General features: G+C 42.6%; 1 protein-coding gene and 1 pseudogene across 4 annotated transcripts in view; one reads left to right on the plus strand and one right to left on the minus strand.

The window, feature by feature from the left end:
* LOC114102355 (store-operated calcium entry regulator STIMATE) overlaps positions 1 to 15903 on the minus strand; it is a 56296-nt gene that overhangs the window by 18347 nt on the left and 22046 nt on the right. For all 4 annotated transcript variants that reach the window (XM_027947809.2, XM_071618754.1, XM_027947810.2 and 1 more), the window contains one exon: positions 1665 to 1713. In XM_027947809.2, coding sequence (XP_027803610.1) covers positions 1665 to 1713 — 49 coding nt within the window. The remainder of the gene's footprint in view (positions 1 to 1664; positions 1714 to 15903) is intronic.
* Positions 6260 to 6700, plus strand: LOC114102370 (large ribosomal subunit protein bL20m pseudogene; annotated as a pseudogene).

Below are 15903 nucleotides of genomic sequence, written 5' to 3' on the forward strand. Positions count from 1 at the left end.
CAGGACACACAGAGCCCTGAGCTGGGTCCCTCCCCAGCCCAGATTTGAGAGAACCAATGGTGGGTGGGTATAAAAAATTTGAATTATCAACATTCAGCAGTGATGTCTATAAGAACAAGTGAGTACATGGTTAAAATTTTGTAAAAAGCCTTTATTTCAGTGACTCATCAAGGTTTCCTTTGAAGAGAAAGTGATGTTTTGTAAGGGCAAAAGCAAATCTAAGACAGCTCAAGGCAGCTTCCTGTGGACACCTTGCTGTCTTAAAGAGCTGGCTGTCTCCTTCCAAGTGATTTATTGCCTTGGAGTTTTGTCCCTAGAATCTATTTCTGAAGCTTTACTACATACTGTAAATAAAATACTGCTACAGTGGGTTCATTCCACATGAAATAAATATTTTTAGGATATATATACAAGGAGTACACTGGTCTTTGCCCCTGGTTCCTGACATAGCTCCTTAACACTGAGTGACAGGGATGCTAGGAATATTTTTTATCCTAATATTTGGTTCGTGTCATGTAGTTCCTAATCCTTTGGAATTTCCTGGATGATGGAAGCATCTTTTGTTCTAAGCAGGTGACTTTTTGTGGCTCCTGGATGGCTTCAGAATGGGGAAGGTCATGAGAAAGACCAAGTCATGATGAGAAGCTTAGAACTTTGAGGCCCAACCCCAATTTTCAGGGAGAGGAGAGGGGCTAGAGATTGAGTTAATAATTAATCATGCTTACATGGTGAAGTCTGTGTATAAACAGTTAAACTATGAGGTCTGAGTGCTTTAGGGCTAGTGAACAAATACACACTCAGCAATCCAAGGGACCGAAGCTCCTGTGTCCAGGAAACTTCCAGACCTTACCCTCTATATCTCTTCAACTAATCATTCATCTGTATCCTTTATAATAAATCAGTCAATGTAAATAATGTTTCCCTGAGTTTTGTGAGATGCTCTAGCAAATTACTGAAACTGACAGGGGGTTGGGGGAACCCCAACTTCAAAGTCAAGTTAGTCAGAAGTTAGTCAGTTCTTAAGGGAATGCACACTCCTGATTGGCACTGGAATGGGGTAGCCGTCATGTGGGACTAAGCCCTCAATCAGTGGGCTCTGTGCGAACTCCAGGTGTGTCAGAATAGAATTATTATTGCACACCCAGCTGGTATTAGATAATTAGAAAATAGATTGGTGTTAGGGAACCCCCCCCCACACACTCTTTGTGCTTTAAAAGTACTATGAGTAGAGAAATAGTTTTTCTTTATTCTAGGACCAAGGAAGACCAGTTTTGAAGAGAGTAGTTAGAGCTAATCTCCAAATTTTGATTATTTTTTTGCTTAAACATATGGACTGTAGAATCCAAGACTCTGAACATTATCTAACTAGAGGTAGACAGAGACAAAGATATCTGGAGAAGAGACTGATGCATCTGTTATTATTTTTCATCTTCCAACATTGGAAGCAGCGTGATCATAAAACAAAGGTAGGGATCAAAAGTCATGTGGAAAAATAGGACTGCTTTCATATCACACACTGTTCCCAATGATAACTCAACTGAGGAAGTCCAGATACTATTATGTATAATTTCTCATATTTCATCCCCTACCAGACTCAACCCTGTCTCCCAAAATCCAACACACTCAAAAATATTTTAGGAATGAGCTAGTGCTTCAATACATACCATATTCTCCATGGACGTCTCTCATGTTTTGGTTCTCTGAAGCGTTTGACTGGAAGAAAAGAAAGACATCAGTAGCTTTCCAAAGCAATAACACAAAACAAAATGCACCTACAGGTTGGGTTATCAATCTGCTCATTGTTTATTAAGTTCAGCACTTTCTCTTTTAACATGTGACAATATACAATAAACCAGTGAAAGTCACGGAGGCCTTGCATTGCTGACGACCAGCATAGGACCCTTCAGAACTGAATACTAACGAGAATGACTTCTTAGTGCAAGTACAAAACTGTATTTACTTCTTTCTGACAAGTCTCACTCAGACAATTACTGGAAACAATGAAGTAGAAATTAATTGCTTCTAACTTTGGGAAATGATCTAAGGATAAATTCACCCAGATGTTTACCAAGTGCCTACTTCAAACAAGGAATTGAGAAAGCAAATGTAAAGTCAGCTGACTAGCAACCAGGAAAGACAGACACATAACCAGTGATAGAGAAGAGGTGAGTCTGAGGCTGAAGGACAACCAACCCTGCCTGCCTACAGGAATGGGCATTGGGACAGGCCACACCAATGGAGACAGTCAAGCCAGGTCCTGAAGCCAAGTAAGGTTTTGCTACCAGGGAGGGAGAGAAGATCTATTCTGGACAGGCAACACCATGAGCTCACAGGTACAGGGCAGAGCACGACAGAGTATGTTTGGCATACTTGAACTTGGCTTCAATTCAGCATAACTGATACTGCCGGGAAATTAGCAGACTGGAGGGGAACACACTGAGCAGGAGCCATGTGAGAGAAGGGCCAAGGGGTCTGGAATAAATCCTCTAGGAAAGGAATAGCCAAGGAAGAGTTCTAAGCAGACTCAAAGACATGCTGGAATTGTGTTTTAGGAAAGTGGCTCTGCTAACTACAGAAGATGGGTTTCCTGGGGTGGAAGGGACAGAGCAAGGATGCTGGTTGTGTTCACAGCAGGAGGCAGTGGTACTCCAGCAGAGGAGAGTCAGGAAGGTAGAATTCTCATTCAGCACCAACCTGCTCAGCCTCGGCTGGCAAAGGACTCAGAAGAATTGCCCCCGGGCCCTGGGTTGCCTGCCAACACAACCATCTGAACCAGAGGAAATAGTTTTAAGTCCACATGTCCCCCACTGAAGCTCTTGGCAAGTGTTTCCACATTGATTCTATCTACCAAAACACACACAGAAAGTGCCGCCTGGTGATGTTTTCCCACACAAAAGTACCAAGAAAGAAAGAGACACTGATGTAAGCCCGCAGAAGAGGCCTCATTACAACTGGTAGCAGGCAAGAATCAACTTCTGGTGGAGTCCTGAGCTGCCAATGAGGCCATGGGAGGCGGAGGGTGATGAACAGCCCTCAAATCAATAAACCCCACTTTCTGAATAAACACAAGCAGTTCACATTTGGCAAAGCAAGGACTGCCTGTACAGAGAATTAAAATAACAAGTCTGGTGTTTAGAGAATGTTGATATAGAGACCAAAAAAGCAGGTGGAATTGCAAGGAGGTCTGTCATCTCCTTGACACATCACAGATTCAAAACCTCAACAAAGCCAAAGAATCTGGAGATGAGGCCAACTGATTCTACTGGCCTGAATGACTCTCAAAGGCAGGAGTAATCCCAGCTATTCATTTCCATGAGATACAAGCTGAAGTATCAGAATGGCTGCAATTTACTTACTAGTGGTTTAGGGAAGAAATTACACAGTAGATATGATTATATACATTATATATACAAAATATGATACATGATAATTATAAGCCATAAATATAAATGTATTTTATAATATACTATAGCAATCAGATACAATACATATACTAAGAGAAAGATGAACAAATATGGTCTTATGGGCTGAAGCCTGACTAAATCATATGCTGAAGTCCTACAATCTCTAGTATGTCAGAATGTGACTGTACTCGGAGATGGGGGTCTCTAAAGAGGTAATTAAGGTTAAATGAAGTCATATGGGAGGGCCCTAACTCAATAACAACAGGTGTCCTTTTAACAGGAGATCAGGACACAGATGTCAAGAAAAGACACGTGAGGATATAGTAAGAAGGTGGCCATCTGCAAGCCAGGGAGAGAGGCCTCAGCAGAAAGCAAACTGGCTGATTATCACCTTCACATTCCAGTCTCCAGACTTGTGAGAAAATAAAAGTCTATTGTTTAAGCCACCCAGTCTGTGATATTTTGTATGGCAGTCTGAGCAAAATAATTCAGCTGATAATACAATAACTGGACAAGACAAAGGATTCTGAGTATTTATTATATTAGTATTTAGACTTTAAAGTACGTTTAATATTTTTCCAAATAAGAAGTTGGTGTAAAAAACATACTCCAGAAGAATAAACTAGTACAAGCACTCAAACATCAACTTGATAATATCTATCAAAAATTTAGCCGGGTGCGGTGGTGCATGCCTGTAATGTCAGTGCTTGGGAGGCTGAGACAGGAGGATCATGAGTTCAAAGACGGCCTCAGTAAAACTGAGGTGCTAAGAAACTCAGTGAGACCTTGTCTCTAAATAAAACACAAAATAGAGCTGGGAATGTGGCTCAGTGGTTGAGTGCCCCTGAGTTCAATCCCTGGTACCCCTCTTCCAAAAAGAAAAGAAAAGAAACACTGGGATTGGGCTCAGTGGTAGAGTGCTTGCCTAGCACATGTGAGGCACTGGGTTCGATCATGAGCACCACAAAAAAATAAATAAAATAAAGGCATTCTGTCTATCTACAACTAGAAACGTTTTTTTTTTTTTTTTAAATTTAAACACCCATGCCCCTTTAACCTACAAAGGAATGAATTCTACAAGTATGACTGCAGATGTGCCAAGATGGATAGGGATGTTACTGCAACACTTTCATAACAAGAATCTGGAAAGAAACCAAGGCCAATGAATGTTGATACAGGATTAGTAGACATCATAGCACATAGATACAATACTAAGCAATTGCTAAAAACAAGGTAGATCTAGATGGAGTGACATGGAAAGATTTTCAAATTATGCTAATAAATTGTAAAACAATATGTTACTATGATTTTTTGTTGTTGTTCAAGTCAAGTATGTGTGGTACTGTGGGCACTCAACCACTGAGCTATATCCCCAACCCTTTTTTATTTTTGAAACATGGTCTCACTAAGTTGCTGAGACTGGCCTCAAACTTTCAGTCTTTCTGCTTCAGCCTCCTGAGCTGCTAGGATTACAGGTGTACACCATCAAGTCCAGCTCAAGTCCATTTTTTTTATACCTTTATTTATTTATTTTTATGTGGTGCTAAGAATTGAACCCAGGGCCTCACACATGCTAGGCAAGTGCTGTACTGCTGAACCGCTGAGCCACGACCCCAGCTCTCAAGTCCATTTTTAATAGATATATATTTTTGCTGGAATGATGCATATATTCCCTTCAAGGATGCATAAGTCACTATTAACAAGGGCTAACTTTGAAAAAAGAAATATGGATCAGGAAGTGAACTTTCTTTTTTTTTTTTTTTAATATTTTTGCAGCTGGAGATATAAGCCAGGCCCTCATGTATGTTAGGCAAGCCCTTTACCATTGGACTATACTCCCAGTCTGCAAGTAAACTTTTTGTGTCATTGCAAATGGTTAAATACTCTTTTGTATATTAATATTGCTTTTACTTCAAACTTGAAAAAGAAAAGACAAATCTGTCTCAGAGGTTTGTGCTAATGCAGTAAAATAAGTCTGGCAGGTGAACCAGTGTGACTTGAGGTAGGCTTTGGGCCAAAACAGAAGCAGTGTGTAGGTATACAGGCCAGTGCCCTGGGGGCAGTCACACATAGAAGCACCACTGGCAGTAATCAGAATGGATTCAGATTCTTCTACGGAGCAGAAATGTAACTCCTATCGTCTTCCTCTCCCATCTTCTTTCCCTGGAATATTCCAGTTAAGAATTTTTTTTAATTAAAGGAAGAATAAGAGAGATGTTTAGATTCAATTTAGTAAGGGGAAAACAAAACAGGAAAGTTTGTTATCTATCCTGTCATGTCTCATGAAGAGGCCTGCTCCACTGGCAGGAGAACCAGAGGAAACCCTTGCCTTCTGTGCACTCTGAGGAGCCTGGGGGCAGGGGGTTTGAAGTATGAAGCACCTCAGCCTGGGAAGAGGTGAAATCTGCAACAAGGAAGGAGAGCAGGGGGAAGTGGGGCTGGCGAGAGGGTCCAGGAAGTGAGCCAAGACCTGAGGAAAGTGTAATGAGTCAAGGGTCTCTTCCAGGTCTGGGCTGAACCTTTGTGGACAGTGGGTGGAGCCCACTTAACAGGCTTACTCAGCTCCTGTGCTAAGAACAGCCTGAAGGGGGTGATATGGGAGCAGGGAGATCCATTAGCAACCAAGACCATCAGTGATCCTAGGCCAAAGGAAGGCAGCTTGACCTGGCAGCAACAGGAAGTTTGGAGAGAAGAGGTCAGGTTCTGGCTGTTTCTTAAACACTGAGCTCACAGAGTGGCTGTGGGGCTTGAGATAAAGGGAATGGTGGGGAGGACTCCAGCAGTGGAAATGCACGCCTGTACTACTGTATAGCAGGTTTTGTTTAAGTGTGGTGGTGGTAGGTAGTGGGTGGGGGATGCACTGGCTCTTCCTCACCATGTGGCTCTGGTTGGCAATGGCTCCACATACTGCTACTTTCAGATCCAGGAGGTGCTGAAGCACAGGTAGCAGCACTTCTAGAGGAGGAAGAACTGTGGTAGGGTGGTGACCAGAGCCTTTGTCAAATGCACCTGGACTTTAGGTTGAAGGAGGAAAATGGGAGGGCCCAAGGGATTAATCAAATTACAGCTGCTTCCCAGGAACATGACCTGAAGTACCCAGTATTCATTGTCAATTCAGTGCCAGTTGGAGCTCAACAGGGAAGTACTTGAAGGCCTGGATGTCTATGAAGACTTTCAAATCTGGGGCTGCTCTGGCCAAGAGAAGGCAACAGCAAGGGTTTGCTGCTGCCTTTGGGAATGAAAAGGAGCCAGAAGGCCTATTCTCCAGAGTGGTGCCCCAGGATCATAATAACTAAGCTGGGAGCAAAATGATAATTTGGACAACAGTTTGCAAGTCTGATTTATCACTGTATTTATTTATTTCAGAAACAGGTCCAAGAGAAAGACCCTGACTTCTCTCAGTGGTGCAGAGTCACAGAACTGTCTTATATATATTGTGCACATAAACCTTGTGCAGTGTCTAAAAAAAGGATTCTGGGCTTCAGAGACAGAAGAGGTTTTCAATTTTGTCTCTGTTTTTAACTTGCTATGAAAATTAATATGCACACACACACACAAAAACAAAAAAAAAGAAAAGAAAAGAAAAAAAGGAAGGGAGGGAAAAAGGAAAGAGGGATACTGTTTTGACCTACCAGGTTATCATCAGGATTAAATGAGAGCAGGCAGACACAAGGCCCAGTTTGCTTGGAAAAGCAACCCTCATTCTGCCATCCCTACCCGACACCCTGTCTTCCCTCTCCTATTTGCATCTACATTCCCCAGTCCTAGGCTAAGCCACTCCAGTCCTGGTCTGCCAGTTGAAACCTGACTCCCCCACACCAACCCCTTCCTCCATCCCTCCAGGAAACTCAGAGGCCAAATCCTAGTGGGATCCTAGGACTGACTCCGACTCTCCAACCCTGTTTCCTCCACCCAGCAATCCTCCCAATGCTCTGAGTGTTCCTCTGTGATTTCCTTTTCCCTCTTAATTCTTGGAGAGAAGTGTCCCCTCTCAGGGCTTCTATGCTGAGGGTGTGTCAGCTTCCCAGTGACACTACTACTGCAGACTGCCCTATCAGTCACATTGTCTCTTACCCACCCTGTCAATCCTTCCCAGCTTGACCATTCCTGCCTCTGAGGCTCCTAATTCTCCTCCCTCCCACTCAGCTGTCAGTTTCCCCTGCTGATGCTACAAGTCAAGAGTCTTCTGAACATATCCTCCTCTCTATCTCTAACATCAAACTAGTCTGGGCCCTTGTGACTACATTCCTGTGCTAATGAGGCTGCTTTCTTCCCAGGATCTCAGCTTTTTCCAGGCATCCATCCCCAACCTGCATTGGGAATTTGCTGTGCTGGGGATACAAAGGCGGAAAATGCAGACATGGCCCTTGTTTCAGGGCTTTCGGTCTAACTGTACTACTCGCCATCTAACTAGCTTAAATAACCCCCAGTGTTATGGTTGGGATCTAAAATGTCCTCCAAAGTCATGAACTAAAAGCTTGGTCTCCAGCTGTTGGCACTATTGGGAGGTAGCAGAAGCATTAGGAGGTGGGTCTACTTGGAGGAGGAAGACCATGGAAGGCATGCCTTGAAGTGTTTATGTTGTCCCTAGCCCTTTCTCCTTCTTCTCAGCCATCACAAGGCCAGTGGCTTTGTTCTACCATGTGCTCCCTTCCTTGATATTCTGCTTCACCACAAGCCCAGAGTGATGGGGCCAAGCAACTATGGATTAAAACCAGGAGCCAAAACAAAGTTTTCTTCTCTTAAGTTGATTTTGATTAGGTATTTTGTCAAAAGCTGACACAGGAAACTAGGGCTGGGGCAAGGTTCTCCAGAAGAGTGTTCACAGGTCTAGGAATTAAGGGGTGGAAATGTGAATGCCACCCACCATTATCCCTGGTGACCCACTAGCAACATTTTTGCTTCCTATTCTCACAACCCTATGCTCTACTGGCCTAGAACTCTTAACTCCAGAGGGAGGAATGCTTCCACCAGGAGGCACAACGAGTCCACTGAACTGGAAAGTAAGACTTTCCTCAGGCTACTCCGGGCTCCTCAGGCTCTGAGTCAACAGGCTAAGAAGGGAATTGTGGTGCTGGCATGGGTGATCCAGACTACCCAGGGGAAATGGGACTATTATTCCACAATGGGGGTAAGGAAGAGTTTGCATGGAGTGCAGGAGGTATGTTAGGCTGTCTTTTAGTATTACCATGTTGTTATTAAAGTCAATGGGAAACTATAACAGTCCTGTCCAAGCAGGATGACAAATGGCCCAGACCCTTCAGGAATGATGGTGTGGGTCACCTCTCCAGGTACAGAGTCAAGACCTGCTGACGGCAGAGGGAATACAGAGTGGGTGACAGAAGAAGGTAGTTATAAATACCAATTACAGCCACATTACCAGTTTTAGAACACAGGATTGTAATGAATATTTCTTTTCTGTTTTGTTAAGAATGTTTGTGCTTATATATAGTAAGCAGATACGTATTTTTTCCCTCCCTTATTCCTTTACTGTGTAATATTTATTGACTTAATATCAGTACTTAAATGGTATTAAATCTATATTATAATATTTAAGTTATAGGATATCAGGAGAAGAGTACACATCTCTCAAAACAAAAACAAAAACTTTGCCTCCATTCACGAGAAGGATTTATTGTGCTTTTGGCAGCACAAGGATAGTTTTATCACCTTGAGTGAAATTATGACCTTGTTATTGTGTTTAATTGGAGATTAAGTACGGTTTAAGGAGATGTGGTTTGGTGTAAAGTTAAAAAGTGGTGGACCTATAACAGTTATTCTTGATTGTAACTTGATTGGACTGAGTAAGGCATACTTCTGGGTGTGTCTGTGAGGTTGTTTCCAGAGACAATTGGCATGTGAGACAGCAAACTTCTGGATGGAACAAAAGCAGAAAAAGGAAGACTGCCCTTGCATACAAGCTCCATACTTCTTGAGAGGGTGCCTCTATTGCTGTTGTCACCACTCGGGGAAATCAGACTCCAGATTTTTCAGTCTTTCAACTCACATGAGCAACTCTCCACAAAGCTTCAAGCCCTCAGCACCTCACACCGGGGCTGCATTCTGTCCCTCTTGTCTGGAGGCTAGAGCTTTTTGGACTGAGTAGCTACTGGTTTCTTTCGATCTTCAGCACGTAGATGGCCACTGTGGGACCATTCAGTCACTGATTATGTAATTTAATCTAGTAAATCCCCTTTTATAATTATACACACACACAAACACATACAATTGGTTCTATTCATCTAGAGAACCCTAACTAATTCATCCATCTTCTCCAATCTTATTCATTTTTGAATTTAAAATATATCTTTCAGGAAAGATGAATATAATAGAAAATATATAAAATTCAGAACACATTCGGAGTATATAAAATTCAGAGTAGTGTTTATATGCTATATCATTTTAAATCCCCTTGCCTTTTTCCAACTTTATATTTAAGGTAGTCATATTTTAAGCATCACATAGATGAGTTTTTTTTTTTTTTGAGAGAGAGAGAGAGAAAAGAGAGAGAATTTTTTTTTCAATATTTATTTTTCAGTTTTCGGTGGACACAACATCTTTATTTTATTTTTATGTGGCGCTGAGGATCGAATCCAGCGCCCCACACATGCCAGGCAAGCGCGTTACCGCTTGAGCCACATCCCCAGCCCACACAGATGAGTTTTTTCCCTAACACCTCTTTGGCAATTGTAGGAGTATGAATGGTGGTCCCCAAAACTCCAAGCGATCTTCAAGCCTACCCACTGTAAACCCTGTGCTCCCTTCTCCTATTCTGCTGGGAATGATTTGATCTACTATTGCCGCCTCCCATTGTACAGGGCAGTGACTCATGAAGCTTACATGTTCAAACACAAGATATTTGAATGGTGAAATTTCATTTATCAGAAAAGGGTGACAGAAAAGCTATCTCTGAAGAGGGACCTTTTAAACAACCCTCAGCAGAGAGAAGGCAGAGAGTTGCCTGGGTCCAGAAAGAGGGCAGAACCCAGGCCAGACTTGTCTGCTACAAGAAGGGCCACCTGTCTGAGTGGAAACAACTGCAGGGGACTGTAGATTCTTCAGTGCTGAGGTGAAGTCAACTGCTACAACCTTCTGGAATCAAAACTCATTCCTCCTGTCCCACCATCTGGCCTTTTCCTTGGGCAAGGACTGCAGAAGAATAATGTCAAATGCCACCTTCAGTTTCTATTTTCAAAAAATGCCCTGCTCAGGGCCTCACTACTCTTTACTAATTAAGATAGGAATACTGGGGGTGGGGTGGGGAAGAAAACTTAAAAAAAAAAAAAAAGATGGGAATACTGGGGCTGAGACTATAGCTCAGTGGTACAGTGCTTGCCTAGCATGTGTGAGGGACAGGGTTCAATCCTCAAGCACCCATAAAAATAAGTGAATAAAATAAAGGTATTATGGGCTGGGGATGTGGCTCAAGCGGTAGTGCGCTCGCCTGGCATGCGTGCGGCCCGGGTTCGATCCTCAGCACCACATACAGACAAAGATGTTGTGTCCTCCAAATACTAAGAAATAAATAAATATTAAAATTCTCTCTCTCTCTCTCCCTCTTTCTCACTCTCTCTCACTCTTTCTTTAAAAAAAAAAATAAGGGTATTATGTCCATCTACAACTATATACATGTGTATATGTATACACACACACACACACACACACTTATGAGATGGGAACACTGTTCATCCATCCATTCATCCATTCTGGATACAGCTTTCAGTGGGGTCTTCTTAAAATATAAATAAAATCATGTTGCCCCTTCACTCTACTTAAAACTCCCATGATTCACAAACTTTACCCTTAAGATCTGTATATTTTACTTTACATAAATAATATCTCCATAAAATTAAAACCCACAAACATAAAACCCTCCTGTGCCTTTCCACAGCATTTAGGATAATGCACAGGTTACTTCTCTGACTAAGGTCCCATGTGACAGAGGCCCTGTCCATTCCTCTGACCTCTCCGACTTGTTCAGCCCCAGGGCCTCCTCTCTGTACCCTGCTGATACTGGAGCTCCCTCCTCTGTTCTGCTGTTGCAGATCTTCTACATCACCAAGTGTCTGCTCCCCATCTGGTCCTGTAGTGGCTCTCAGGCCACCTCTTGGAAGCCTCTCCTGACCCACATCTACAGATGTGCATCTTTCCCTGTTCCTCAACCTCATTTCCCCATTTTTTTCCTGCGGGTGCTAGGGATTGAGCCCAGGGCCTTGTGCATGAGAGGCAAGCACTCTACCAACTGAGCTAGATCCCCACCCCTTCATTTCCCTGTTTTATTTCCTCCACAGCACACATCTCAGAAATTCTGTTTTCTTGACCATTGCCTTCTTTCAACTGGGAAGTAAGCTCTGAAGGGCCAGAAGCTTCTGTCATGTTCACCAAATATTCCTAGCATCTAAGGGAACCTGGCTCATAATGGTAGCCAGAAATTCATTCAGTGTGTCACTCTGATCCTATTTATTGAGGGCTATCCAGGTATTTATTTTGACTTCAATAAATTCCATGAATGTTAATGACAAATCCTCCCAGAAGCTTATTTTGCAAGCCACTAGTCCCACAACAGGATAAAAACTGCTTTGGTGTTGGACAAAGCCAACTGTCAGAAAGACTGCCAGAGGACAACCACATCCAACCTTTCTTCCTCCTAACTAATGCAAGGCACGATGAACCAACCCGATCAGGTCTTCCTGCTATGTCTGGCTTTAGAGGCCAGAACAAGATGAATCTGGGTTTATAGCCAGTCGAAGTGCTCATGAACCAGCTTTTGGTAAGGATTTCACTTTCTGGACCAGAGGAAGTCCAAGTTCTAAGTTAGCCAGTTTTAATCCTCCCAAAGGCTGAGAGAGAAACAATGAATTCTCCCAGCCCCCCAAAGCCCCACTAAATTGTGCAAATAAATATGCTCAATTTTCTGAACACAGGTCTCCATGAAGCCACTGCTTCCCCAGGGAGCAGGGCTGTGGTGCCATCTGCTAATGATAATGATCGCAGTAGGAATGGGGGCATTATCACTATGCATAGGTCCCACTGGAGGACTGTTCGAGACAGAGAAATAAGAACAGCTGGTAAACAGACAATACATAAAACCTTGATATCACTGATTTTAAAAGAACAAACCAGATATTATTTTCACCCAGATTAGCAAAGATTAAAACATATAGTGAGGGTATTAGAAAAGAGGTCCTCTTACAGTGCTGGGAGAAAAGTAAACTGGTAAATATGGGGAAGTGAATTTTAATCCTGGCACTCAAAACTGCCCAGGTAAAAGGGCATTATGCAGGATGGCTCGGTGACCTGAACTTTCTGGGACCCAAGTATGCTGCAGGTAGAGGTATTTGAGATGCTGCTCCAAGTCCTAGGGATGGGAATTGGAGATGATGAGGTGAAACCTTCAGGAGCTGGAGATCTGTAAACCCTTCCTAATGAGGGCGTGACTATTAACATATGTCCTTACTGAATACCATGGAAGCCCAAGAAGAAACAGGTTGTCCTGGAAGGACCCTACCCTGCGGCAGGTGGAGAAACTCTAGGAACTGGAAGCTCATAGAAATATGCTCCAGCTACTCCTGCTACACCTCTAACCCTGAAATTTAGGAATTTTATTTAATCTCATAATGGAGATATATGTGGGAGTGTGTGTGGGGGGGGTCCTATTTGTAATAACTATTATAATTTCTTTCTTTTCCCTCCTTCCTTTCTTCCTTCCTGTTTTTATTTTTTTGTCTGTTCGTGATTCTTCTTGGTGGATTAAACCCAGAGCCTCACCACTCTAGGCAGGTGCTCTATCACTGAGTTACATCCCCAGCCCTCTTTATGAATTTTTTTGGAAACAGGGTTTTACTAAGTTTCCCAGGCTGACCTCAAACTCGAGATTTTCTTGTCTCAGTCTCCCAAGTGGCTGGGATTATATGTGTGCAACACCACGCCCAGCTTATTTTATTTATTTTCTTCAAGACACAGTCTTGCTATTGCCTGGCCTGGCCTGATCACTCAAGTGATCCTCTTGCCTCAGCCTCCTGAGTAGCTGGGGCTATAGGCAATGCTCCACCAAGCCCAGCTTTGATTTGAAATACACCGTGACCCAGAAACTCCATGTCTAAGATTTCCTTCTTCTACAGTTACACTCACACAAATGTACAATAGAGTCTGTATACCAGAATGTGCTCTATAGCACTATCTGTAAGAATTAAGACTGAAAAACTACCTAAATGTTCATTGGTAGGAAAGGGGTTAAATATATGTTATCATACAATGGAAGGCAACTGTTAACTAAGGTAGAAAGTTGTGTGGTGGCACATACCTGTAATTCCAGTGAACACCTGCTGAAGCAGGAGGATCCCAAGTTTTAGGCCAGCCTGTGCAACTTAGAGACCCTATCTCAAAACAAAAAATAAAAAGGGGATGTAGCTCAGTGGCAGAGCACTTGCCTAATATGCACAAGGCCCTGGTTTTCATGCTAGCACTAGAGGAAAAAAACGTAAGCTAGATCTATCTCCACTGAAATGGAAAAAACCTCATAGAAATTTGTAATAAAAAATGAGTCACCAAAATAGCAAATGTGTATTGTGAACCCATTTTTATTTCAAAAAGATATATATGGAAATTTGAAGGCATACACAATAAATACTGTTAAGCATGGTTAGTCTTTAGAGGATGGCAGTATATTGAACTTTAATTTTTTATGTTATGTATTTTTATAATGTTTTGATTGTCTACAGTGAGCATGTATTACTTTTGTAATAAGAAAAAATACAGGTCTATGCTGCTAAAAACAGTAAATTTAAAAAATGATTAAAAATTTCAATTTTGCACTTAAGGTAATTAATAGCCTTCCTCAGTTCATCTAGAAAATTTCCTTCTGAGAAAAGTGTCCAGCAGGCAGACTACTCATTAGAGGTGGAAAACAGATTCCCTGAGCCCACTCTGAGTCCCCACCAAGGTGGGTCTAGGAGCAGTACTGGGCTGTCACTGCTGTGCACACTTGCTCGTGGCACTCTGTCTGCCATGCCAGGGCTCCTTTCTTACTCCATGCTAACAGGCACAAGTTAGGATAAAATGTCCATTGTTTATGCTTCTATTTTTTAGGAATCCTAAAAGTTTCACTGCCTTTTAAAAATCAGAAAACCAATAATCAATCCTGGTTGTGTTGGATAAGAAGCGTTCGACTGTGAAGTTTTTTTTTTCTTCATTAAAAGTACTGCAACTTTATAACTCAGCAAACTTTTTAAGAAAAGGGCATGATGGCTGGAGTCTGAGTTTCTCAAAGGTAACTATCCTGGCCAACTCACCACAGAAGGTTACTTGCCTCTGCTTTTGGTCAGCAGAGGCACCACCACACACTGATGAGCTCTATCACAAACTGGATTCCCATACCTGAAACCCAAGGCTCCAACCTGGCTCCAGCAGCTTAGTGTGGGCCAAATTCCACAGAGACAGAATAATAAGCACAATAGGTATAGGGAGGGGAACTTGTGGTGTGTTCATCCCTTGAACCTCAAAGGAAAGGGTAAGGCCTCAGGGTCTACCAGCTAAGAGCTTAAACAGAAGCTGAAGGGCTGCATGCAAAGTTGTCAACTCCATTGAGTCACCTAACTAACAATTTCACTATGGAAAAAATCCCAACATAGGTGTTTCATTCATAAAGATGATTCCATTTGCCCTCTTACCACCTTTGGGTACATATTTTCAACATCATTCTCTGGCAGTGGTGAAGGGGCCACACAACCACAAACCTCCATCATCCAGGGGTGCTTGTGAGCACTGACATATTCCTGTGAGGAACTGGTAAGAACAGGTTCACCCTGACATGTTTCCCAACAGCACCCTGTTTCATCTTCAGAGATAAACAGCCTTATCCACTATCTAAACCCAACATGCATTCCACTACTGAGTTCCCATGAGGATTTCTGAGACAGCCTCATCAGATCAGGTAGTGTCTATAATACTAATGGCTCTGGGAACTCAAGATAAATTAACTCAATCATCCCTCACTCATCCTAGGAGGTACAGAAATCATCCTAATTTTTTGATGAAGGAACTGATTTTCAGAGCAGTTAAGTCCTACAGTCAGCAAGTGCTGAGGTCAGGACCAGAACCTAGGCCACTGACAACCCTGACCCCTCCACTGGTCAGGAAGTCAGCATTGGGACTGACTGAACCTGGCCTATTGGTATAAAATGAAATGCTTATGAAACACAGACTTCTATGTGTAGTCTAAATGGCATTACCAAAAGCCCAGAAGAACTTCTAAAAGACAATAAACTCAGAAAACATAAACCCGGACAGCAAAACTATTCCAGAAGGCCATTCGACTCTGAAAGCAGGTAGAGTCTCTGTCTATAACACAAGCATGATACAAAACTAGAGACACTGATTCAAGTTTTAATGCAGTAAAAAGTGAGAATGTTTAGTCTCTGAAGTTCACTGGTAAAAGGTAGAGGCCACATTGGCTCCTTTGACAAGCCCTGTTGTGGTTGGTCCTGCTTACCACTCTCAG

Source organism: Marmota flaviventris, chromosome 1, assembly GCF_047511675.1.
Source record: "Marmota flaviventris isolate mMarFla1 chromosome 1, mMarFla1.hap1, whole genome shotgun sequence".
NCBI lineage: Eukaryota > Metazoa > Chordata > Mammalia > Rodentia > Sciuridae > Marmota > Marmota flaviventris.